The sequence below is a fragment of the Ammospiza nelsoni genome, chromosome 34 (genome assembly GCF_027579445.1).
Source record: "Ammospiza nelsoni isolate bAmmNel1 chromosome 34, bAmmNel1.pri, whole genome shotgun sequence".
Lineage (NCBI taxonomy): Eukaryota > Metazoa > Chordata > Aves > Passeriformes > Passerellidae > Ammospiza > Ammospiza nelsoni.
The window spans coordinates 2,310,942-2,335,981 of NC_080666.1; the positions used below are offsets into that span (position 1 = coordinate 2,310,942).

A 25,040-nucleotide genomic window follows, 5' to 3' on the forward strand; every position below is an offset into this window, starting at 1 on the left:
AAAGCGCGGGGACAGCGCGGGGGGGGCGGGGACAGAGGCGACAGCGGGGACAGGATGGGACAGCGGTGAGGACAGGGGGGATGTGGGGGGAAATGGGGGCAATATTGGGGGGAATGGGAAAAATAGGGGGGAAATGGAGGAGGGGGATGGAAATGAGGGGGAAATATGGGGGAATATGGGGGAATATGGGGAGTGGAAATGGGGGAAAATATGGGGGGAATTATGGGGGAATGGAAATGGAAATATGGGGGGAAATATGGGGGAATATGCGGGAATATGCGGGAATATGGGGAATGGAAATGGGGGAAATATGGGGGGAATATGGGGGGAATTATGGGGAGTGGAAATGGGGGAAATATGGGGGGGAATGTGGGGGGAATATTGGGGGAAATGGGAAAAATAGGGGGGAAATGGAGGGGGGGGATGGAAATGTGGGGGAATATGGGGGAAATATGGGGGAATGGAAATGGAAATATGGGGGGAATTATGGGGGAATTATGGGGGAATATGGGGAATGGAAATGGGGGAAATATGGGGGGAATGTGGGGGGAATATGGGGGAATTATGGGGGAATGGAAATGGAAATATGGGGGGAAATATGGGGGAATTATGGGGGAATTATGGGGGAATATGGGGGAATGGAAATGGGGGAAATGTGGAGGGAAATATGGGGGAATGTGGGGGGAATATGGGGGGAATATTGGGGGAAATGGGAAAAAATAGGGGGGAAATGGAGGGGGGGATGGAAATGTGGGGGAATTATGGGGGAATTATGGGGGAATGGAAATGGAAACATGGGGGGAAATATGGGGAATGGAAATGGGAGAAATATGGGGGAATATGGGGGAATGAAAATGGAAATATGGGGGAAATATGGGGGGAAATATGGGGGAAATATGGGGGAATATGGGGAATGGAAAGGGGGGAAATATGGGGGGAATATGGGGGAATTATGGGGGAATTATGGGGGAATGGAAATGGAAATGTGGGGGGAAATATGGGGGAAATATGGGGGAATTATGGGGGAATTATGGGGGAATGGAAATGGAAATGTGGGGGGAATATGGGGGAAATATGGGGGAATGGAAATGGAAATATGGGGGGAAATATGGGGAAATTATGGGGGGAATATGGGGGGAAATATGGGGGGAAATATGGGGGAATTATGGGGGATGGAAATGGGGGAAATATGGGGGGAATGTGGGGGGAATATTGGGGGAATGGGAAAAAATAGGGGGAAATGGAGGGGGGGATGGAAATATGGGGGAAATATGGGGGAATATGGGGGAATATGGGGGAATGGAAATGGAAATATGGGGGAATGTGGGGGGGAATATTGGGGGAATTATGGGGGAAATATGGGGAATGGAAATGGGGGGAATGTGGGGGGAATATGGGGGAATTATGGGGGAATGGAAATGGAAATGTGGGGGGAATGTGGGGGGAAATATTGGGGTATTATGGGGGAAATATGGGGAATGGAAATGGGGGAAATATCGGGGAAATATGGGGGAATTATGGGGGAATGGAAATGGAAATATGGGGGGAAATATGGGGGAATATGGGGGAATATGCGGGAATATGGGGAATGGAAATGGGGGAAATATGGGGGGAATATGGGGGAAATATGGGGGAATATGGGAAAATGGAAATGGGGGAAATATGGGGGGGAATGTGGGGGAATTATGGGGGAATTATGGGGGAATATGGGGAATGGAAATGGGGGAATGTGGGGGGAATGTGGGGGAAATGGGAAAAAATAGGGGGGAAATGGAGGGGGGGGATGGAAATGTGGGGGAAATATGGGGGAATGGAAATGGAAATATGGGGGAATATGGGGGAAAATATGGGGGAATATGGGGAATGGAAATGGAATTTGGGGGAATTATGGGGGAATATGGGGAATGGAAATGGGGGAAATATGGGGGGAATATGGGGGAATTATGGGGAATGGAAATGGGGGAAATATGGGGGGGAATGTGGGGGAAATGTGGGGGAATGGAAATGGAAATATTGGGGAATTATGGGGGAATTATGGGGGAATATGGGGAATGGAAATGGGGGAAATATGGGGGGGAATATTGGGGGAAATGGAAAAAAATAGGGGGGAAATGGAGGGGGGGGTTGGAAATATGGGGGAATTATGGGGGAATGGAAATGGAAATATGGGGAATATGGGGGGAAATATGGGGGAATTATGGGGGAATTATGGGGGAATTATGGGGGAATTATGGGGAATGGAAATGGAAATATGGGGGGAAATATGGGGAAAATATGGGGGAATTATGGGGGAATATGGGGAATGGAAATTGGGGGGAATATGGGGGGAATGTGGGGGGATATTGGGGGGAATGGGAAAAAATAGGGGGGAAATGGAGGAGGGGGTTGGAAATGTGGGGGAAATATGGGGGAAATATGGGGGAATTATGGGGGAATATGGGGAGTGGAAATGGAAATATGGGGGGAATGTGGGGGAATTTTGGGGGAAATGGGAAATGGAAATGTGGGGGATGGAAATGTGGGGAAATGGGGGCAATGGGGCCATGGGCAAACGGGAGGAATGGGGAAATGGGGGGGAAATGGGGGAAAATTGGGGAAAAATTGAGGGAAAATGGGGAAAAAAAAGGAGGGGGAGGGGCCAGGCCGTGGGGGAGGGGCAGCCGGGTCACCGTGTCCCCTCCATGTCCCCTCCATGTCCCCTCCGTGTCCCCTCCATGTCCCCTCCGTGTCCCCTCAGGGCCGTGGAGCCGCTGCTGCTGCTGCTGCTGCTCTCAGGTACCTGGGGACACCTGGGGACACTTTGGGGACACTTGGGGACAGTTTGGGATGTTTTGGGGACATCTGGGGGCATTTTGGGGACACTTGGAGTCAATTTGGGGACATTTTGGGGACTTTGGAGTCAATTTAGAGTCAATTTGGGGACACCTGGGGGACATTTTGTGAATGTTTGGGGACATTTGGTGTCATTTTGGGGACATTTGGAGTCAATTTGGAGACATTTCCGGCATAGTTTGGGGACATTTGGAGTCAATTTGGGGACATCTGGGGACAGCTGGGGACATTTTGTGAACGTTGGGGGACATTTGGTGTCATTTGGGGACATTTTGGGGACATTTCGGGGACTTTGGAGTCAATTTAGAGTCAATTTGGGGACACCTGGGGACATTTTGTGAACGTTGGGGGACATTTGGTGTCATTTGGGGACATTTGGTGTCATTTGGGGACATTTCGGGGACATTTTGGGGACATTTCGGGGACTTTGGAGTCAATTTAGAGTCAATTTGGGGACACCTGGGGACATTTTGTGAACGTTGGGGGACATTTGGTGTCATTTGGGGACATTTGGTGTCATTTGGGGACATTTAGGGACATTTTGGGGACATTTCGGGGACTTGGGAACCAATTTAGAGTCAATTTGGGGACACCTGGGGACACAGGGACGCTCCTGGTGGCACTGTCCCCATGGAGGTGACACACGTGTCCCCATGCAGGTGCCACACCTGGTGGCCCAGGTGCCACTCCTGGTGGCACTGTCCCCATGCAGGTGACACAGGTGTCCCCATGGTGGTGCCACACCTGGTGGCATTGTCCCCATGGGGGTGACACACCTGCTGTCCCCATGGAGGTGACATTCTGGGTGGCACTGTCCCCATGGAGGTGCCATGCTTGTCCCCATGGAGGTGCCACACGTGTCCCCATGGAGGTGACATTCTGGGTGGCACTGTCCCCATGGAGGTGACACACCTGCTGTCCCCACGAGGGGACACACGTGTCCCCAAGTCCCCATGGAGGTGCCACACCTGGTGGCATTCTGGGTGGCCTTGTCCCCATGGAGGTGACACACTTGTCCCCATGGAGGCGACACTCCTGGTGGCACTGTCCCCATGGAGGTGACACACGTGTCCCCATGGAGGTGACATTCTGGGTGGCACTGTCCCCATGGAGGTGTCACACGTGTCCCCGTGTCGGTGCCACTCCAGCTGTCCCCACGAGGTGACACTCCTGTCCCCACACCGGCGCCACACCCGGTGAGCGGGGGATAATCCGGGTGGCGCTGTCCCCATAAAAGGTGCCACACCTGCTGTCCCCATGAGGTGACACTCCTGGTGGCACTGTCCCCATGGAGGTGCCACACCTGCTGTCCCCACGTCCCCATGGAGGTGACATTCCTGGTGGCATTGTCCCCGTGAGGTGCCAACGTGTCCCCATGGAGGTGCCATGCTTGTCCCCATGGAGGTGACACACGTGTCCCCATGGAGGTGCCATGCTTGTCCCCATGGAGGTGACACACGTGTCCCCATGGAGGTGCCATGCTTGTCCCCATGGAGGTGACACACCTGGTGGCCCCATGGAGGTGCCATGCTTGTCCCCATGGGGGTGACACACCTGTCCCCATGGAGGTGCCATGCTTGTCCCCATGGAGGTGACACACCTGGTGGCCCCATGGAGGTGCCATACTTGTCCCCATGGGGGTGACACACCTGTCCCCATGGAGGTGCCATGCTTGTCCCCATGGAGGTGACACACGTGTCCCCATGGAGGTGCCATGCTTGTCCCCATGGAGGTGACACACCTGTCCCCATGGAGGTGCCATGCTTGTCCCCATGGAGGTGACATTCTGGGTGGCACTGTCCCCATGGAGGTGCCACACCTGGTGGCCCCATGTCCCCCAGAAGGTGCCACCTCTACTGTCCCCGCGAGGTGACACACGCGTCCCCATGGATGCCACCAAGAATGTCACCTTGTGGGGACAGCAGGCGTGGCACCTTTTATGGGGACACGTGGCCCTGGTGGCACTTGGCGGCCCAGGTGACACTCCTGGTGGCATCGTCCCCATGGAGGTGCCACACCCGTTGTCCCCATAAAGATGCCACACTCGGTGACCCAGCTGCCACTCCCGCTGCCACCACGTCCACAAAGGCACCCCCACTGTCCCTCTGTCCCCACAGGTGCCACCGTGTGCCCACACTGTCCCTCATTGTCCCTCTGTCCCCGCGTGTGCCGCCGTGTGCCCACACTGCCCCTTTGTCCCACACTGTCCCTTTGTGTCCCTTTGTCCCCGCGTGTGCCACCGTGTGCCCACACTGCCCCTTTGTCCCACACTGCCCCTTTGTGTCCCTTTGTGCCCTCATTGTCCCTCTGTCCCCGCAGGTGCCACCGTGTCCCCACACTGTCCCTTTGTGTCCCTCTGTCCCCGCAGGTGCCACCGTGTGCCAGCCACCGCCATTGTCCCCTCATTGTCCCTTTGTCCCCGCAGGCGCCACCCTGTGCCAGCCGCCGCCATTGTCCCCACACTGTCCCTTTGTGTCCCTTTGTCCCCTCATTGTCCCTTTGTCCCCGCAGGCGCCACCCTGTGCCAGCCGCTGCCCTTGTCCCCTCATTGTCCCTTTGTGTCCTTTTGTCCCCGCAGGTGCCACCGTGTGCCAGCCGCCGCCGTGTCCCCAGGGCCAGCGGGCCGAGGGTGCCACCTGCGTGCCGCTGTCCCCGGCGGGCGCGGGTGACGAGGACCGGATCATCGGGGGGTACCCGTGCGTGCCCCTGTCCCAGCCCTGGCAGGCGCTGCTCTACGGCCCCCTGCGCTGCGGGGGCGTGCTGGTGGCACCGGCGTGGGTGCTGACGGCGGCACACTGCGTCAGGAGGTGACACCGGGGACACTGGGGACAGTGACAGTGACAGTGACAGTGACAGTGACAGCTGTGGGGCGTGCTGGTGGCACCGGCATGGGTGCTGACAGTGGCACACTGCGTCAGGAGGTGACACCGGGGACACTGGGGACAGGGACAGTGACAGGGACAGCTGTGCGGGGTGCTGGTGGCACCGGCGTGGGTGCTGACCGCGGCACACTGCGTCAGGAGGTGACACCGGGGACACTGGGGACACCCCTGGGGACAGTGACAGGGACAGTGACAGGGACAGTGACAGCTGTGGGGGGTGCTGGTGGCACCGGCGTGGGTGCTGACGGCGGCACACTGCGTCAGGAGGTGACACCGGGGACACCCCTGGGGACAGTGACAGTGACAGGGACAGGGACAGCTGTGGGGGGTGCTGGTGGCACCGGCGTGGGTGCTGACGGCGGCACACTGCGTCAGGAGGTGACACCGGGGACACTGGGGACAGTGACAGTGACAGGGACAGTGATAGCCCTTGGGGACAGTGACAGTGACAGCTGTGGGGCGTGCTGGTGGCACCGGCGTGGGTGCTGACCGCGGCACACTGCGTCAGGAGGTGACACCGGGGACACTGGGGACAGGGACAGTGACAGGGACAGCTGTGCGGGGTGCTGGTGGCACCGGCGTGGGTGCTGACAGTGGCACACCGCGTCAGGAGGTGACACCGGGGACACCCCTGGGGACAGTGACAGTGACAGTGACAGCTGTGGGGCGTGCTGGTGGCACCGGCGTGGGTGCTGACGGCGGCACACTGCGTCAGGAGGTGACACCGGGGACACTGGGGACAGGGACAGTGACAGGGACAGCTGTGCGGGGTGCTGGTGGCACCGGCGTGGGTGCTGACCGCGGCACACTGCGTCAGGAGGTGACACTGGGGACACCCCACAGTGACACGGGGACACACCCTGGGGACAACGACAGGGACGGGGGGCAGCCCCTGGGGACAGCGGACGCCCCGTGGTGACACCGTTTGACTCCCTGATGTCCCCACGCCCCGTGTCCCCAACATCCCCAATGCCACCGTGTGCCAACGTCCCCGATGTCCCCGATGTCCCAAAGCCCCCCAATGACCCCATTGTCCCCAAAGTCCCCAATGTCCCCAACCCCCTCAATGTCCCCAATGTCCCTCAATGTCCCCAACCCCTGCAATGTCCCCAATATCCCCCCAAAGTCTCCAATATCCCAATGTCCCCAACATCCCCAATGTCCCCAACCCCCTCCATGTCCCCACGTCCCCAACCCCGCAAAGTCCCCAATGTCCCCAATGTCCCCAACTTCCCCAAGCCCCCTCAGTCCCCAATGTCCCCAAGGCCCATTTCCCCCCATTCTGCCCAATTCTCCCCAACTTTCCTCCATTTTTTCCCACTGTCCCCTCAATGTCCCCAATGTCCCCAACCCCCTCAATGTCCCCAATGTCCCCAGCATCCCCAACCCCCCTCATTTTACCCAACCTCCCACTGTCCCCAATGTCCCAACCCCCTCAATGTCCCCAACCCCCTCAATGTCCCCAATGTCCCCAGCATCCCCAAACCCTCTCATTTTCCCCAACCCCCCCCCAGTGTCCCCAACACCCCCAATGTCCCCAACCCCCGCAATGTCCCCAATGTCCCCAAGTCCCGTTTCCCCCGATTCTGCCCGACTCTCCCGCTGTCCCCCCGCTGTCCCCTCGCCGTCCCCAGGGGCCTGCGCGTCCGGCTGGGCGAGGACGACCTGCGGCGGCGCGAGGGGACGGAGCAGGAGCGCCGGGTGACGCTGGCGCTGCCCCACCCCCGCTTCGACCCCGTCACGCTGGACTCGGACCTGGCCCTGCTGCGCCTGGACCGGCCGGCGGCCATCGGCCGGAGCGTGCGGCCACTGCCCCTGCCCCGGGCCTGCGGCCAGCCCGGGCAGGCCTGCCTGGTGTCCGGCTGGGGCACGGTCACCACCCCGCAGGGTAGGGGACGCCACGTGTGACACCACGTGTGACATTGATTTGGGGTGAAATTGGGGGATTTGGGGTCACCATCGGCCGGAGCGTGCGGCCACTGCCCCTGCCCCGGGCCTGCGGCCAGCCCGGGCAGCCCTGCCTGGTGTCCGGCTGGGGCACGGTCACCACTCCCCAAGGTCGGTGATACTGAGAATTTGGGTGACATTTGGGGGAGTTTGGGGAAATTTGGGTGAAATTTGAGTGAAACTTGGGGGAATTTAGGTGAAATTTGGGGAAAAATGAGGGGAAAATTGAGGTGAAAACTGGGGGGGAAATTGGGTGAAATTTGGGTGAAGTTGCAGCGTAATTTGGGTGAAATTTGGCTGAAATTGGGCTGAAATTTGGGATGAAATTGGGGTGAAATAGGTGATGAAATTTGGGGGGAATCGGGCTGAAATTGGGCTGAAATAGGGGATGAAATCTGGGGGAAACTGGCGGCTGATCCCTGAGTAACCCCTGAGTAACCCCATGACTAACCCCATGAATACCCTGTGAGTAACCTGTGAGTAACCTGTGAGTAACCCATGAGTATGCCCGCAGTGACGCTCCTGGGGTGGCTGATCCCTGAGTAACCCCTGAGTAACCCCTGAGTAACCCCATGACTAACCCCATTAATACCCTGTGAGTAGCCCCATTAATAACCTGTGAGTAACCCGTGAGTAAGCCGTGCGTGTGCCCGCAGTGACGCTCCCGGAGCGGCTGATCCCTGAGTAACCCCTGAGTAACCCCATGACTAACCCCATTAATACCCTGTGAGTAGCCCCATTAATAACCTGTGAGTAACCCGTGAGTAACCCGTGCGTGTGCCCGCAGTGACGCTCCCGGAGCGGCTGATCCCTGAGTAACCCCTGAGTAACCCCATGACTAACCCCATGACTACCCCGTGAGTAGCCCCATTAATAACCTGTGAGTAACCCGTGAGTAAGCCGTGCGTGTGCCCGCAGTGACGCTCCCGGAGCGGCTGATGTGCGCCTACGTGCAGCTGCTGTCGGACGCCGCCTGCCGCCGGGCGTACCCGCGGCGCATCACGCCCAGCATGCTCTGCGCCGGCGTCAGCAACCGCCGCGTCGACTCCTGCCAGGTGGGTGCCAAACACGCCCCAAATCTGCCCAAAATGGGCCCCAAATACGCCCCAAATCTGCCCTAAATGTACCCCAAATCTGCCCTAAATGTAGCCCAAATCTGCCCTAAATGGGCCCCAAATATGCCCCAAATCTGCCCTAAATGTACCCCAAATCTGCCCTAAATCTGCCCTAAATGTGCTCCAAATCTGCCCAAAATATGCCCCAAATACACCCCAAAACTGCCCAAAATGTGCCCTAAATGTGCCCCAAATACACCCCAAATCTGCCCTAAATGTACCCAAAATGTGCCCCAAATCTGCCCTAAATGTGCCCTAAATCTGCCCCAAATCTGCCCAAAATGCGCCCTAAATCTGCCCAAAATGTGCCCTAAATGTGCCCAAAATGTGCCCTAAATGTGCTCCAAATATGCCCAAAAAGTACCCCAAATCTGCCCTAAATGTGCCCCGAATATGCCCCAAATCTGCCCAAAATGTGCCCCAAATCTGTCCAAAATGTGCCCTAAATGTGCCCCAAATCTGCCCAAAATGTGCCCCAAATACACCCCAAATCTGCCCCAAATCTGCCCAAAATGTGCCCCAAATGTGCCCAAAAAATCCCCCCAAATCTGCCCAAAATGTGCCCCAAATGTGCCCAAAAAATCCCCCCAAATCTGCCCAAAATGTGCCCAAAAGTGCCCTAAATGTGCTCCAAATCTGCCCAAACGTGACCACAACCCCAAAAATCCCCCCCCAAAAATTCTCCAAAAATTAAAAAAAAAAATCTCCCAAAAAATCCCAAAAAAATCCCCAAAAAAACCCGAAACGGCCCCGAGCGACCCCAGCGTGACCTTTGACCCCCGAGCGACCCCAGCGTGACCTTTGCCCCCCGTGTGTCCCCAGGGTGACTCCGGGGGTCCCCTGTCCTGCAATGGGACCCTGCAGGGCGTCGTGTCCTGGGGGCTGCAGACCTGTGCCCTGCCCGGCCACCCCGGCGTCTACACCCGGGTCTGCAGGTTCACCCCGTGGATCCTGGAGACCATGGCCAGGAACTGACCTGGGGACACCTGGGGACACCTTGGGGACAGCCTGGGGACACCTTGGGGACACCTTGGGACAGGGGGATAACGTGGGGATATCACGGGGACATGGACATGGGTCACACCAGGGTCTGCAGGTTCACCCCGTGGATCCTGGAGACCATGGCCAGGAACTGACCTGGGGACATGGGGACATCGTGGGGACACCCTGGGGACACCTGGGGACACCTGGGGACAGCCTGGGGACAGGGGGATAACGTGGAGATACCATGGGGCACAGGGATGGGTCACACCCGGGTCTGCAGGTTCACCCCGTGGATCCTGGAGACCATGGCCAGGAACTGACCTGGGGACATGGGGACATCGTGGGGACATGGGGACACCACGGGGATAACGTGGGGACAGGTTCAGATCATGGAGATAACATGGAGATATCAGGGGGACACAGGGATGGAGGACATTGGGGTCACACCCGGGTCTGCAGGTTCACCCCGTGGATCCTGGAGACCATGGCCAGGAACTGACCTGGGGACACCCTGGGGATGTGGGGACACCTTGGGGACACCTTGGGGACAGGTTCAGGTCATGGGGATAATGTGGAGATATCACAGGGACACCCTGGGGACATGGGGACACCTTGGGGACACCTGGGGACACCTGGGGACAGCCTGGGGAGAGGGGGATAATGTGGAGATACCATGGGGCACAGGGATGGGTCACACCAGGGTCTGCAGGTTCACCCCGTGGATCCTGGAGACCATGGCCAGGAACTGACCTGGGGACACCTTGGGGACACCTTGGGGACACTTGGGGACAGCCTGGGGACAGGGGGATAACGTGGGGATATCACGGGGACATGGACATGGGTCACACCAGGGTCTGCAGGTTCACCCCGTGGATCCTGGAGACCATGGCCAGGAACTGACCTGGGGACATGGGGACATCGTGGGGACATGGGGACACCACGGGGATAACGTGGGGACAGGTTCAGATCATGGAGATAACATGGAGATATCAGGGGGACACAGGGATGGAGGACATTGGGGTCACACCCGGGTCTGCAGGTTCACCCCGTGGATCCTGGAGACCATGGCCAGGAACTGACCTGGGGACACCCTGGGGACATGGGGACACCTGGGGACACCTTGGGGACACCTTGGGGACAGCCTTGGGACAGGGGGATAATGTGGAGATATCACGGGGACATGGACATGGGTCACACCAGGGTCTGCAGGTTCACCCCATGGATCCTGGAGACCATGGGGAGGAACTGACACCGTGGGGACACCTTGGGGACACCTTGGGGACATCTTGGGACAGGTTCAGGTCATGGGGACAACATGGAGATATCATGGAAACACCTTGGGGACACCGTGGGGACACCTTGGGGACATGGACATGGGGGACATCAGGGTCACACCAAGGTCTGCAGGTTCACCCCCTGGATCCTGGAGACCATGGGGAGGAACTGACACCTTGGGGACACCTTGGGGACTTGGGGACACCATGGGGACACCATGGAGATATCACAGGGACACAGGGATGGGGGACACCAAGCTCACGCTTGACCTGCGGTGGCTCCAGGACACCCTGGGGACACCAACAGGAGACCCTGGGGACACCTCGGGGACGCGGTGGCGGCACGGGGACACCTTGGGGACACGGTGGGCGCACGGAGCCGGGCCACCACGGGGTGGGACAAGGGACACCGTGATGGCGCCTGGGACACGTTTGGGTCACCCCGGTGCCACCAGGGCCACCCCAGAACCATCTGGGTGCCACCCCAGGGCCACCTTGGTGCCACCAGGGCCACCCCAGAACCATCTGGGTGCCACCAGGGCCACCCCAGGGCCACCAGGGCCACCCCAGGGCCACCGGGGCCACCCCAGAACCATCTGGGTGCCACCAGGGCCACCTTGGTGCCACCCGCGGGCGGTGACGGAGGGGACGCGGATTTGGGGTCAGAACCAATAAATTTGGGGCAAACGCGGCCTCGGCTCCGTCCCTGGTGTCCCCAACCCCGCCCGATGTCCCCGATGTCCCCAAGGGCCACTTTGGGGCCATTTTGGGGCCATTTCCCAGAATTTCGTTTATTGAGGCACTTGCGGAGCGGGGGGGGGGGGGAGGGGAGGGGAGCCCGGAGTGTTTGGCCACGCCCACCAAGGGGGAGGAGCCAATGGCAGGAGGGCACAGGGGGTGGGGCCGATGAGGGGCCGCGAATCCCGAGCGGGGTCAAGCGAAGGTCAGAGAAAATCAGCGAAACCCAACGCAACCCAACGAAACGTCAACCAAAGTCAACCCAACCCAACCCAAAGTCATCCAAGGTCAACCCAACTCAAACCAACCCAACCCAACCCAACTCAAAGTCATCCAAGGTCAACCCAACTCAAACCAACCCAACCCAACCCAACTCAAAGTCAACCAAACCAAACCCAAAGTCATCCAAGGTCAACCCAACTCAACCCAACCCAACCCAACTCAAAGTCAACCAAACCAAACCCAAGGTCAACCAAACCCAAGCCAAGGTCAACCCAACCCGACCCAACTCAACTCAAGTCAAAGTCAACCAAACCCAACCCAAACCCAACCCAAGGTCAACCGAATCCAACTCAAAGTCAACCAAACCCAACTCAAGTCAAGGTCGACCCAACCCAAGGTCACCCAAGGTCCACCCAACCCAACTCAACTCAAAGCCAACCCAACCCAACTCAAGCCAACATCAACCAAATCCAACTCAAGGTCAGCCAAGGTCAACCCAACCCAACGTCAACCAAACTCAACCCAACCCTGTCCAAGGTCAACCCAACCCAACTCAACTCAACGTCAACCCAACTCAAGCCAAGATCAACTCAAGGTCAGCCAAGGTCAACCCAACCCAATCCAAGGTCAACCCAACCCAATCCAAGGTCAACCCAACCCAATCCAAGGTCAACCCAACCCAACTAAAGTAAACTCAAAGCCAACTCAACCCAACCCAATGTCCACCAAGGTCAACCCAACCAAACGTCAACCAAGGTCAACCCAACCCAACCCCAGATCAACCCAACCCAACTTAAAGTCAACCCGACGCCGTCCAATTCAAGACAAGATCAACCCACCCAAAGTCAGCCCAGATCAACCCGGCCCAAAATCAACTCAAGGTCAAACCAACCCTCGGTCAACCCAACCAATGGTCAGCAAGGCCAAACCAACCCAACGATCAACGCGAGTCAAGAACCGACCATTGATGGTCAATGTCAAGATCAACCCAGTGGTCATCTCAAGGTCAAGACCACCCCAGTGGTCAGCTCAGGACCAACCCAGTGGTCATCTCAAGGTCAAGATCAACCCAGTGGTCAGCTCAAGGTCAAGACCACCCCAGTGGTCAGCTCAGGACCAACCCAGTGGTCATCTCAAGGTCAAAACCAACCCCAGTGGTCAGCCCAATTAACCGTTAATGAAGTCAAGACCAACTCAACGGTCAGCTCAAGATCAAGACCACCCCAGTGGTCAGCTCAAGGTCAAGACCAACCCCAGTGGTCAGCTCAAGACCAACCCCAGTGGTCATTTCAATTAACCATTAATGAAATCAAGACCAACTCAACGGTCAGCTCAAGATCAAGACCAACCCAGTGGTCAGCTCCACACCCAGACCAAGCCAACGGTCATCTCAACACTGACCAACGGTCAAGCCAAGCCCGACCAATGGTCAGTGAGGTCAAGAACCACCCAAAGATCAACCCAAGACCAACCCACGGTCACCAAATTCAAGATCAACCAACCAATGGTCAACACCGACCCAAGTCAACGTCAGCAGAGGCCAAAGTCACCCAGTGGCCAACCCAACGCCATCCAATGGTCAAGCTCAACCAACCAACGGTCACTGAGGCCAAGGTCAACCAACCATTGGTCGACACCAACCCAAGACCAACCCAACCCAAGGTCAAGCTGAGGCCAAAGTCCCCCAATGGGCAACTGAAGACCAAGCCACGATCGACGAAGTCGAGATCAATCGTCCCACGGTCAAAGCCAAGATGAAGGCGACACCAACCCAAACCGAGGTCAAGGTCAGCCCAAGGTCAACCCAAACCCAGCCAACGGTCGGCGAGGGGAAGAGCAGCCCAGCCACGGCCAAACCAACCAATGGTCAACACCGACCCACGGCCAAAGCCCACCCAAAATCAAAGAGCAACCTAAAGCCAAGATCAACCCGTGGCCAAGATTAACTCAAGGCCAAACCAACCCAAAAACCAACCCAAGGTCAAGAGAATCCAAAGCCGAGACCAAACCAAGACTAAGACCAACCCAAGGTCAAGACCAACCCAAGGTCAAGACCAACCCAAGGTCAAGACCAACCCAAAGCCAAGATCCACAAACCCACGGCCAAGACCAACCCAAAGTTGAAACCAAGCCAAGGTCAAGTCCAACCAATCGCCAAAACCAACCCGTGGTCAACACCAACCCAAAGTCAACACCAACTTAAAGTCGAGACCAAGGCAAAGTCAACAACAACCCATGGGCAAGACCAACCCATGACCAACCCATGGCCAAGACCAAACCAAGGCCAAGACCAACCCAAGGTTAAGTCCAACCCAAAGTCAAGACCAACCCAGAGTCAAGATCCACAAACCCATGGCCAAGACCAAACCAAGGCCGAGACCAACCCATGGCCAAGACCAACCCAAGGTTAAGTCCAAGCCAGAGTTGAGACCAATGCAGAAACCAACCCAAGGTCAAGACCAAGCCGAAGTCGAGACCAACCCATGGCCAAAATCAACCCGAACTCAAAACCAACTCACGGTGAAGACCAACCCAAGGTCAACCCAAAGTCAAGGCCGACCAATGGTCGAGACAACCTCAAAATTCAGACCAACCCGAGGTCAAGACCGACCCGTGGCCAAAGTCAAGACCAACCCAAAGTCGAGACAAGTCACGGTGAAAACCAAACCGCGGTCAAGACCAGCCGAAGACCAACCCAAAGCCAAGACCAACCCAAGGTCGACACCAACCAACCCAAAGTCAAGACCAACCAACCCACGGCCAAGACCGACCCACGGTCGTGACCACGCCCACCCAAGGCCAAGTGAGGTCACCCAAAGGTCAACCCAAACCCCACCAAGGTCACCCAGCCCCCTCCACCCCTCCCCCACCCCCCCCCAGCTCACTGCACAAAGCCCCTCCCCCCGCTCCCGGCCACGCCCCCCATTTTTTAGCCCCGCCCCCAAAGTTGGCACAGCTACAAAAGAGGGGGGAGGGGCGGGGTCACATGGGGGCGGGGCTCGGCTCGGGGGGCGGGGCCGGGCGGTGCAGAGGGGTCTCCTTGTAGACGAACCAGGAGCCGCCGGCCCAGAGCAGGAGATTGAGGAACCCGAAGGCCTGGAAGAGACGCGGGGGGTGGGGGCGGGGCCAGGGTTACGAGCCCCGCCCCCCACCTCCATAAGCCCCTCCCCCCCAGTCGGTGTCTCCATCCAAGCCCCCATGCCTCAGTTTCCCCACTGCGCCTCAGTTTCTTCATCGTGCCTCAGTTTCCCCCCGTGCCTCACTTTCCCCTATTGTGCCTCAGTTTCCCCATTGTGCCTCAGTTTCCCCCCATGGCCGTGGCCCCGCCCCCTTTGTGCCTCAGTTTCCCCCCATGGCCGTGGCCCCGCCCCCTTTGTGCCTCAGTTTCCCCCCCATAGCCGTGGCCCCGCCCCCTTTGTGCCTCAGTTTCCCCCCATGGCCGTGGCCCCGCCCCCTTTGTGCCTCAGTTTCCCCCATGGCCGTAGCCCCGCCCCCTTTGTGCCTCAGTTTCCCCCCATGGCCGTAGCCCCGCCCCCATTGTGCCTCAGTTTCCCCCATGGCCGTGGCCCCGCCCCCACTGTGCCTCAGTTTCCCCCCTGGTTTCTCACCACGGACGCCCCCAGCCCCCCCATGGGCGTGGCCGCCGCCCGCGCGCAGGTGACGTCACCGCTGTGGGCGGGGCAGTGGGGGAGGGGCGCGGCCGCCGCCCGGCGCACGTGGGCGAGGCCCTGGGCCCAGGCGCAGGAGGCGCAGAGCCAGAGCGCCGCCAGCAGCGCCGACAGCAGCAGGTCCTGGGCACAACGGACAGGAACGGCAAAAACGTCAAAAAACACAAAAAACGGGAAAAAACGGTGAAAAAACGGTGAAAAAACGGGAAAAAACGGTGAAAAAACGGGGAAAAACGGGGAAAAAATGGGGAAAAAAGGAGCAGAAATGGGGGAGGGGCAGAGGGGGAGGGGAGCAGGCTGAAAGCACCGGGGGGGGGGGGGGGGGAGGAATGGGGAGGAAAGTCAAAAAAATGGGAAAAAAAAAAAAAAAGGGAAAAACGTGGAAAAAAAGTGGGGAAAAGTGACCCAAAAATGGGGAAAAAATTTCTCAGAAAATGGAAGGAAAGTGGCCCCAAAAACGACCCAAAAATGGCTTAAAAATGGAGAAAAAATGGCCCAAAAACGGCGGGAAAAGAACCTAAAAATGAAGGGAAAATGACCCAAAAATAGAGAAAAAATGTCCCAAAATACAGAAAAAAATGACCCAACAATGGAAAGAAAATAACCCAAAAATAGAAAGAAAATGGCACCAAAATACAGCAAAAATGGCACAAAAATAGAGAAAAATTGGCCCAAAAATGGAGAGAAAACGGGCCAAAAATAGAGAAAAAAATGGCACAAAAATAGATTTAAAAATTGGTTTAAAATGGCACAAAAATGGAGAGAAAATGACACAAAAATGGAAGAAAATGACCCCAAAAATGGAATAGAATGACCTCTAAAATAGCCCTAAAATAGAAGAGAAATGGCCCAAAAATGGAAGGAAAATGACACAAAAAGGGAGAAAAAAACTGTAGAAAAATAAACAAAAAAATGGCGCAAAAATAGATTTAAAAACTGGTTAAAAATGGCACAAAAATGGAGAGAAAATGACCCAAAAATGGAGAAAAAATGGTCTAAATATAGAGAAAAAACGGCACCAAATGATAAAAAAAATGACCCAAAAATGAAAAAAAAAATGGACAAAGAATGGCTCAAAAATAGGGGAAAAACAGTGCAAAAATGGGGAAAAAATGGCTCAAAAATGGAAAAAAAACCCCCCAAAAATGAGAAAAATTCTCAGAAAACCAGAAGAAAAACGAAGGGAAAATGACCCCAAAATAGCAAAAAAAAGACTGAAAAATGTAGAGATAAATGACCCAAAAATGGAGAAAAAATGATGCAAAAATTGAGGGAAAAACGCCAAAAAATGCCAGGAAAATTACCCAAAAATGGATTAAAATTGGCTCAAAAATGGAGAAAAAAATAGCGCAAAAACTGATTTTAAAATGGCACCAAAATGGAGAAAAAATTCAGAAAAAAAGGCAAAAAAATGGAAAGAAAATGACCCAGAAATGGGGGATGGGGGAGAGGCAGAATTTTGGGAGAAAACGGAAAATTCTGGCAAAAGAACGAGAATTTTGAGGAGAAATTTGAGATTTTCGGGGAAAAAAATGAGAATTTTGGAGAGAAAAACTGAAATTCTGGTGGGGGGGGGGGGAAAGTTTGAGGAAAAATTAAGAATTTTAAGGGAAAAAAAGGAAATTTTGGGGTCGGGACTTACCTGGGGTCCTTCAGAGGCAGCAGAGAAAGAGAGAAGGGGCACAAAGGGTTAAACCCTCCCCAAATTCCCCCCAGAAACACCAAAATTTGGGAATTCTGCTCCAAATTTTCCCGAATTCCTAAAAACTCCACCAAAACCTCCCCAAATTCCACCAAAACCCTCCCAAATTTCCTAAAAAATTCCTAAAAAATTTCCTCCAAACTCACCCAAATTCCGTCTGAATTCTCCCAAACCCCGCTCGCGTTCCGTCGGAATTCCCTCAATTTCGGCAAAATTCCGTCAAATATCCCCAAATTCAATCAAAATTCCTAAAATTTCATCAAAACTCCCCGAACTTCCACAAGAATCCCATCAAAATTCCCCCAATTCCGCTAAAATTCCACCAAAGTTCCCCCAAATTCCATCCAAATTCCCCAAAATTCCCCCAAATTCCATCCAAATTCCCCAAATTCCGTCCAAATCCTGCAGAATTCCATCCAAATTTTCCCGAATTCCACCAAAATTCCCCCGAATTCCCACGGGGGGGGAAGCCCAAAATATTCAGCTCCAATTGCAGGAAAAACGGGCAAAAAAACCCAAAAAAACAAAAACTCAAAAACCGCAGAAAAATTTAATTTTGTTTTTGAGAAAACTTCGAGAAAACGGAGAAACAAAAAAGAAAAAAAAATTGGGGGAAAAAAGGGCAAAAAAGTCCTCGTTTAAAAAAAAAAAATTAAAAAAAAGGAAAAATCGGAGGGAAAATCTGGGGGAAATTTGGGAGAATTCAGAGTGGAAATGGGGGAAAAAACAGGGAAACAATTCCAGGTGAGGAATTTGAGAAAAGAAAGAAGAAAATTCTGGAATAAACTCGATAAAGGTGGAGAAAAAACGCCTGGGCAGGAAAATCCCACCCGGGCACACCTGGGCACACCTGGGCAGGTAAATCCCACCCGGGCACACCTGGGCACACCTGAATTCAGCTCCCAAACCCCACCTGAGCACACCTGGGCAGGTCAATCCCACCTGTACAGGTGAATCACACCCTAACACACCTGCACAGGTAACTCACACCCTAACACACCTGTACAGGTAACTCACACCCTAAGACACCTGCACAGGTGAATCACACCCTAACACACCTGTACAGGTAACTCTCACCCTAACACACCTGCACAGGTAACTCACACCTGCACAGTTAACACTCACCATCAGAGGCAGCTGTGACCCCGCACACCTGTACAGGTAACTCACACCTGCACAGGTAACTCACACCCTAACACACCTGTACAGGTAACTCACACCTGCACAGGTAACTCACACCTGCACAGGTAACACCCACTCACCATCAGAGGCAGCCGTGAGCCCGCACACCTGTACAGGTAACTCACACCTGCACAGGTAACTCACACCCTAACACACCTGTACAGGTAACTCACACCCTAACACACCTGCACAGGTAACTCACACCCTAACACACCTGTACAGGTAACTCACACCTGCACAGGTAACTCACACCTGCACAGGTAACACCCACTCACCATCAGAGGCAGCCGTGAGCCCGCACACCTGTACAGGTAACTCACACCTGCACAGGTAACTCACACCCTAACACACCTGTACAGGTAACTCACACCCTAACACACCTGCACAGGTAACTCACACCCTAACACACCTGTACAGGTAACTCACACCTGCACAGGTAACTCACACCTGCACAGGTAACACCCACTCACCATCAGAGGCAGCCGTGAGCCCGCACACCTGTACAGGTGCAGGTAGCCCAGGTACAGCCCCAGCGCCCCCAGGCTGTACAGGAAGGCGCCCACGGCCACGCCCACGAAGAATCGCGCGGCCGACGAGAAATCCCCGACCAGGTGAACGTCCCGCGGCCAGGTGTGGTTGCACAGGTGAGTCAGCGACGGCTGGAACACGGCCTGGTTCAACCTGGGGGGGAAAGAGACACCTGGGCACACCTGGGCACGCCTGGGCACACCTGGACCCATCTGAGAGGCACCTGGGCACACCCGGGCACACCCGGGGCACACCTCACCTGTCCAGGTGTGCCCAGGTGTGTCCCTCACCTGCCCCATCCATCTCACCAAACTCAGGTGTGTCCCCAGGTGTGTCCCAGGTGTCCCTCACCTGCCCAGGTGTGTCCCAGGTGTATCTGAAGTGTCCCAGGTGGCCCCAGGTGTCTCTCAGGTGTCCCAGGTGTGTCCCTCACCTGTGTCACCTGCCCAGGTGTGTCCCAGGTGTATCTGAGGTGTCCCTCACCCATCCCACGTGTCCCCAGGTGTGTCCCTCACCTGTCCCACCCATCTCCCCTGTGTCACCTGTCCAGGTGTGTCCCAGGTGTCCCAGGTGTCCCCAGGTGCGTCCCTCCCCTGCCCAGCTGTCCCCAGGTGTGTCCCAGGTGTATCCCTCCCCTGTCCAGGTGTGTCCCAGGTGTCCCCAGGTGTGTCCCAGGTGTGTCCCAGGTGTCCCCAGGTGTCCCAGGTGTGTCCCAGGTGTCCCAGGTGTCCCAGGTGTCCCCAGGTGTCCCCAGGTGTCCCAGGTGCGTCCCTCCCCTGCCCAGGTGTGTCCCAGGTGTCCCCAGGTGTCCCCCAGGTGTCCCCAGGTGTCCCAGGTGTGTCCCTCCCCTGTCCAGGTGTCCCAGGTGTCCCAGGTGTCCCCAGGTGTCCCCAGGTGTCCCAGGTGTCCCCCAGGTGTCCCCAGGTGTCCCCAGGTGTGTCCCCAGGTGTGTCCCAGGTGTGTCCCAGGTGTCCCCAGGTGTCCCCAGGTGTCCCAGGTGTCCCCAGGTGTCCCCAGGTGTCCCAGGTGTGTCCCAGGTGTCCCCAGGTGTCCCCCAGGTGTCCCAGGTGTCCCCAGGTGTCCCAGGTGTCCCCAGGTGTCCCCAGGTGTGTCCCAGGTGTCCCCCAGGTGTGTCCCAGGTGTCCCCAGGTGTCCCCAGGTGTGTCCCAGGTGTCCCCAGGTGTGTCCCAGGTGTCCCCAGGTGTCCCAGGTGTGTCCCCAGGTGTGTCCCAGGTGTGTCCCAGGTGTGTCCCAGGTGTCCCCAGGTGTCCCCAGGTGTCCCAGGTGTGTCCCAGGTGTGTCCCAGGTGTCCCCAGGTGTGTCCCAGGTGTCCCCAGGTGTCCCAGGTGTCCCAGGTGTCCCCAGGTGTCCCCAGGTGTCCCCAGGTGTCCCCAGGTGTCCCCAGGTGTCCCAGGTGCGTCCCTCCCCTGCCCAGGTGTGTCCCTGGCTCACCTGAAGGGGTACCCGTAGGCGGCCGTCACGTTTGTCACCTGGCTCGCGTTGTCCCCGCCTGCGCAGGTGACGCTGAAGGTGACGGAGCCCTCGAAGCCGCCGCAGGTGGCGAAAGCGAAGATGGAGAAAAACTGGGGGGGAAAACGGCGATTTTGGGGAAAATTCGTTAAAAAATTAAGAATTTTGGGGAAAATTAAACAAAAAAAAACCAGGGAAAAACGGCGATTTTGGGGAAAATTAATTAAACAATTAAGAATTTTGGGGGAAATTAAAAAATAAAAACCCACGGAAAAAATGGTGAGTTTGGGGAAAATTAATTAAAAAATTAGGCATTTTGGGGAAAATTAAGAAAAAAAAAACCACAGAAAAATTGGGGAGTTTGGGGAAAGTTAATTAAAGAATTAAGAATTTTGGGGAAAATTAAAAAAAAACCAGGGAAATATGGGGAGTTTGGAGAAAATTAATTAAAGAATTAAGAATTTTGGGGAAAATTAAAAAAAAACACCATGGGAAAATGGGGAATTTGGGAAAATTTGTGAGTTTTGAGGCCAAAATTTGCGGGAAAATGGAGAAATGCTGAGAAAATTCGGCGTTTTTGAGATTGAAAACCAGAATAAACCAGCGACCCCAAAGGCCCTTTTGACTCCGCCCAATCCCCTCCCAGTATAGCCCAGTACAAACCAGTATAAACCAGTAACACCAATCCCCTCCCAGTATAAACCAGAATAAACCAGTATAAACCAGTATAAACCAGTAACACCAATCCCCTCCCAGTATAGCCCAGTACAAACCAGTATAAACCAGTAACACCAATCCCCTCCCAGTATAAACCAGAATAAACCAGTACAAACCAGTACAAACCAGTAACACCAATCCCCTCCCAGTATAAACCAGAATAAACCAGTAACACCAAATCCACCATTGACCCCCCCCAGTCCCCTCCCAGTACAAACCAGTCCAAACCAGTAACCCCAAACCCTCCCCCAGTCACTCCCAGTTCCCCCCAGCCCCTCTCCCAGTCCCTCCCAGTATAAACCAGTACAAACCAGTAACCCCAAACCCCCTCCCAGTCCCCCCCAGCGCCTCTCCCAGTCCCCTCCCAGTATATCCCAGTATAAACCAGTCGCCCCCAATCCCCTCCCAGTACAAACCAGTAACCCCAAACCTCTTCCCAGTCCCTCCCAGTCCATCCCAGTATAAACCAGTAACCCCAAATCCCCTCCCAGTTCCCTCCCGTTCCCCTCCCAGTCCATCCCAGTTTGATCCCAGTCCCCCCCAGTCCCTCCCAGTATATCCCAGTACAAACCAGTACAAACCAGTACAAACCAGTCTCCCCCAATCCCCCCCAGCCCCTCTCCCAGTGCATCCCAGTCCATCCCAGTTTGATCCCAGTCCCTCCCACTCCCTCCCAGTATATTCCAGTCCCCCCCAGTCTATTCCAGTATATCCCAGTCCCATCCCAGTCCCTCCCAGTCCATCCCAGTTTGATCCCAGTCCCCCCCAGTCCCTCCCAGTATATCCCAGTACAAACCAGTCTCCCCCAATTCCCCCCAGCCCCTCTCCCAGTCCCTCCCAGTCCCATCCCAGTCCATCCCAGTCGCTCCCAGTTCAATCCCAGTCGCTCCCAGTCGCTCCCAGTCCATCCCAGTCGCTCCGTTCCCCCCCGTTCCCTCACCCACTGCAGGCCCCGGCTCAGCCCCAGCGGCTCCTTCAGCGCCCGCAGCGACACCCGCGGCGCCGCCATCATCGCTGCCCTGACGTCACCCAGCGCGCGACGGAAGTGACGCCGCATCCCCCCCCCCCCTTTCCCACCGCCTCGTTTGCGTCCCGCGCGCTGATTGGCCCGCGGGGCGCCGCTCTCGCCGTATATGGAAACCGGGCCGCGCCCCTTACGCCTCAGTGCTCGTTTGCATAACCCTCATTTGCATGCCGCTTATTTGCATAGCCCCGCCGCGCTTCCGCGTTCGCCGCTCCTCATTTGCATAACCGCCGTGTTAACTTCCATCAACACTCCCTTGATTTGCATAATTGCTCGTCCCTCCCAGGTTGGTTGATGAGCGCCCCCTGACAAATGAGCCTCATTTGCATAATTAAAGGTTTCATTTCGTTTTATTGGTTTGCGCAGACACCACCCCCCCCAAAGCAGCGGCTCATTTGCATAAACCCCGCTGGCCACGCCCCCTCCGCCATGCCCGGGGTGTGACGGCCACGGAGAGCCCAAAATGTCCCCACAAAAATGTCCCCAAAAAAATCCCAAAACCCCTCAAAAACGTCCCCAGGAGCCCCAAAAATGATCCCAGGGACCCAAAAATGTCCCCAGGGGACCCCAAAACTGTCCCCGCGTGCCCCCAATGTCCCCTCACAACTCCCAGATGTCCCCAGGTGTCTCAGGTGTCCCCAGGTGTTACAGATGTCCCCAATGTCCCCTCAATAGTCCCAGATGTCCCCTCAGTGTCCCAGATGTCCCCAATGTCCCCAGGTGTCTCAGGTGTCCCCTCAATGTCCCCTCACAAGTCCCCGATGTCCCCTCAGAAGTCCCAGATGTCCCTGCAGTGTCCCCAATGTCCCCAGGTGTCTCAGATGTCCCCAATGTCCCCTCACAAGTCCCAGATGTCCCCAGGTGTCTCAGGTGTCCCCAGATGTCCCCAGGTGTCCCCTCAGAAGTCCCAGGTGTCCCCAATGTCCCCTCAGTGTCCCCAGATGTCCCCTCACAAGTCCCAGGTGTCTCAGGTGTCCCCAAGTGTCCCCGGTGTCCCCTCACAAGTCCCAGATGTCCCCAGATGTCCCCAGGTGTCTCAGGTGTCCCCGGTGTCCCCTCAGAAGTCCCAGATGTCCCCAGGTGTCTCAGGTGTCCCCAGGTGTCCCTGCAGTGTCCCCGGTGTCCCCTCAGAAGTCCCAGATGTCCCCTCAGTGTCCCCAGATGTCCCCAGGTGTCTCAGGTGTCCCCAGATGTCCCCAGGTGTCCCCAGGTGTCCCCAGATGTCCCCAGGTGTCTCAGGTGTCTCAGGTGTCCCCAGGTGTCCCTGCAGTGTCCCCGGTGTCCCCTCAGAAGTCCCAGATGTCCCCCAGCCCCGCCCGTGTCCCCCCGGTGTCTCCCCGGCCGTGGCCGAAGGCGCTGAGGCGGCGCCGCTGCGAGAGCCCGGCCCGGCCCTGGAGCAGCACGGACACGGCGCCGGACACTGACCGCGAGTGACCACCAGAGTGACCAACGGGGACACCTGAGTGACCAACAGAGTGACCAACGGGGACAGCAGAGCCACCAGGGACAGCCCGGCCCTGGAGCAGCACGGACACGGGGCCGGACACTGACCGCGAGTGACCACCGGGGTGACCACCAGAGTGACCACCAGAGTGACCAACGGGGACACCTGAGTCACCACAGTGACCATCAGGGACACCTGAGTGACCACAGTGACCATCAGGGACATCTGGGTCACCAGGGCCCTGCAGCAACCCTGACACCGGGGCGGTCACTGAGTGGACACCTGAGTGACCACAGTGACCAACGGGGACACCTGAGTGACCACCATGTCCATCCCGATGACCAGTGACCCCCTGACCACCACCCTCAATGTCCTCGCTCTGGTGACCCCCAACTCCATATTGGTGGCCACCAACCCCTTGACCACCATCCCAATGACCACCAACCCCTTGACCATCACCTCTACAGCCACGACCCCCCTGACCACCAAGCCCATCCTGGTGACCACCAACACACTGACCACAACCTTGGTGGCCACCGCGTCCATCTTGGTGACCACCGCTCCAACGGCCACCAAGCCCATCCTGGTGACCGCCAACCCCTTGTCCACCAATCCCACACCAGCAACTCCCTTGGCCACCACCCCAATGACCACCCTGCCCATCCTGGTGCCCACCGCGTCCACCATGGTGACCACCACCCCAATGACCACCGCGTCCATCCTGGTGCCCACCATTCCTACACCCACAACCTCCACGACCACCGTCCCAATGACCACCAACGCCATCTTGATGGCCACCAACCTCTTGTCCACCATCTTGATGGCCGCCAACCCCTTGTCCGCCATCTTGATGGCCACCAACCCCTTGTCCACCATCTTGATGGCCGCCAACCCCTTGTCCGCCATCTTGATGGCCACCAACCCCTTGTCCACCATCCTGATGGCCGCCAACCCCTTGTCCACCATCTTGATGGCCACCAACCCCTTGTCCGCCATCTTGATGGCCGCCAACCCCTTGTCCCCCATCTTGATGGCCACCAACCCAATGACCGCCATCTTGATGGCCACCAACTCCTTGGCCGCCATCTTGATGGCCGCCAACCCCTTGGCTGCCATCTTGACGGCCACCAACCCAATGACCGCCATCTTGATAGCCACCAACCCCTTGTCCACCATCTTGATGGCCACCAACCCCTTGTCCACCATCTTGATGGCTGCCAACCCCTTGACCACCATCTTGACGGCCACCAACCCAATGACCGCCATCTTGATGGCCACCAACCCCTTGTCCACCATCTTGATGGCCACCAA

General features: G+C 56.5%; 3 protein-coding genes and 2 long non-coding RNA genes across 7 annotated transcripts; 2 read left to right on the top strand and 3 right to left on the bottom strand.

Annotated features, from left to right (window-relative positions):
* The first annotated feature begins 42 nt into the window (after nt 1-42).
* Nucleotides 43-9,796, top strand: LOC132085930 (kallikrein-14-like). The gene is made up of 6 exons (XM_059491396.1): nt 43-65; nt 2,738-2,775; nt 5,411-5,639; nt 7,349-7,602; nt 8,580-8,716; nt 9,599-9,796. Exons 1-6 carry the CDS (start codon nt 55-57, stop codon nt 9,749-9,751), a joined length of 822 nt encoding a protein of 273 aa, XP_059347379.1. The 5' UTR covers nt 43-54; the 3' UTR covers nt 9,752-9,796.
* A 1,352-nt stretch (nt 9,797-11,148) lies between these two features.
* Nucleotides 11,149-13,071, bottom strand: LOC132085936 (uncharacterized). The gene is made up of 3 exons (XR_009420319.1): nt 11,540-13,071; nt 11,388-11,506; nt 11,149-11,357 (listed from the first exon to the last, which is right to left on the bottom strand). It is a non-coding gene; the product is annotated as an uncharacterized LOC132085936 (long non-coding RNA).
* Nucleotides 12,829-13,483, top strand: LOC132085935 (uncharacterized). The gene is made up of 3 exons (XR_009420318.1): nt 12,829-12,999; nt 13,081-13,234; nt 13,265-13,483. It is a non-coding gene; the product is annotated as an uncharacterized LOC132085935 (long non-coding RNA).
* On the bottom strand, nt 13,251-22,290 carry LOC132085933 (synaptophysin-like protein 1). The gene is made up of 5 exons (XM_059491398.1): nt 22,202-22,290; nt 20,527-20,657; nt 19,017-19,227; nt 15,603-15,785; nt 13,251-15,090 (listed from the first exon to the last, which is right to left on the bottom strand). Exons 1-5 carry the CDS (start codon nt 22,271-22,273, stop codon nt 14,977-14,979), a joined length of 711 nt encoding a protein of 236 aa, XP_059347381.1. The 5' UTR covers nt 22,274-22,290; the 3' UTR covers nt 13,251-14,976.
* Nucleotides 22,291-23,668: 1,378 nt separating this feature from the next.
* On the bottom strand, nt 23,669-24,916 carry LOC132085931 (uncharacterized). 3 transcript variants are annotated; one of them, XR_009420317.1, is made up of 3 exons: nt 24,712-24,916; nt 23,850-24,531; nt 23,669-23,744 (listed from the first exon to the last, which is right to left on the bottom strand). XR_009420317.1 is itself a non-coding variant. In XM_059491397.1 (2 exons), the coding sequence occupies exons 1-2, from the start codon at nt 24,903-24,905 to the stop codon at nt 23,997-23,999; spliced, it is 729 nt and encodes a 242-aa protein (XP_059347380.1). In that variant the 5' UTR covers nt 24,906-24,916; the 3' UTR covers nt 23,778-23,996. The 3 variants fall into 3 exon arrangements, 1 of the variants encoding a protein (XP_059347380.1); XR_009420316.1 differs by having other exon boundaries at nt 23,716-23,744; nt 23,862-24,531; XM_059491397.1 differs by lacking the exon at nt 23,669-23,744 and having other exon boundaries at nt 23,778-24,531.
* Between the last annotated feature and the right edge of the window lie 124 nt (nt 24,917-25,040).

Excerpts from the sequence above, each read along its gene's own strand:
- LOC132085933 (XM_059491398.1), bottom strand. The coding sequence starts at position 22,273 with ATGATGGCGGCGCCGCGGGTGTCGCTGCGGGCGCTGAAGGAGCCGCTG. Across the intron at positions 19,228-20,526 it reads GCCTACGGGTACCCCTTCAG|GTTGAACCAGGCCGTGTTCC; the intron begins GTGAGCCAGGGA and ends TTTCCCCCCCAG. Across the intron at positions 15,786-19,016 it reads GCTCACGGCTGCCTCTGATG|GACCTGCTGCTGTCGGCGCT; the intron begins GTGAGTGGGTGT and ends CGTTGTGCCCAG.
- LOC132085931 (XM_059491397.1), bottom strand. The coding sequence starts at position 24,905 with ATGGTGGACAAGGGGTTGGTGGCTATCAAGATGGCGGTCATTGGGTTG. Across the intron at positions 24,532-24,711 it reads ATCAAGATGGCGGACAAGGG|GTTGGTGGCCATCAAGATGG; the intron begins GTTGGTGGCCAT and ends GGTGGACAAGAG.
- LOC132085930 (XM_059491396.1), top strand. Across the intron at positions 7,603-8,579 it reads CACGGTCACCACCCCGCAGG|TGACGCTCCCGGAGCGGCTG; the intron begins GTAGGGGACGCC and ends GTGTGCCCGCAG. Across the intron at positions 8,717-9,598 it reads GCCGCGTCGACTCCTGCCAG|GGTGACTCCGGGGGTCCCCT; the intron begins GTGGGTGCCAAA and ends GTGTGTCCCCAG.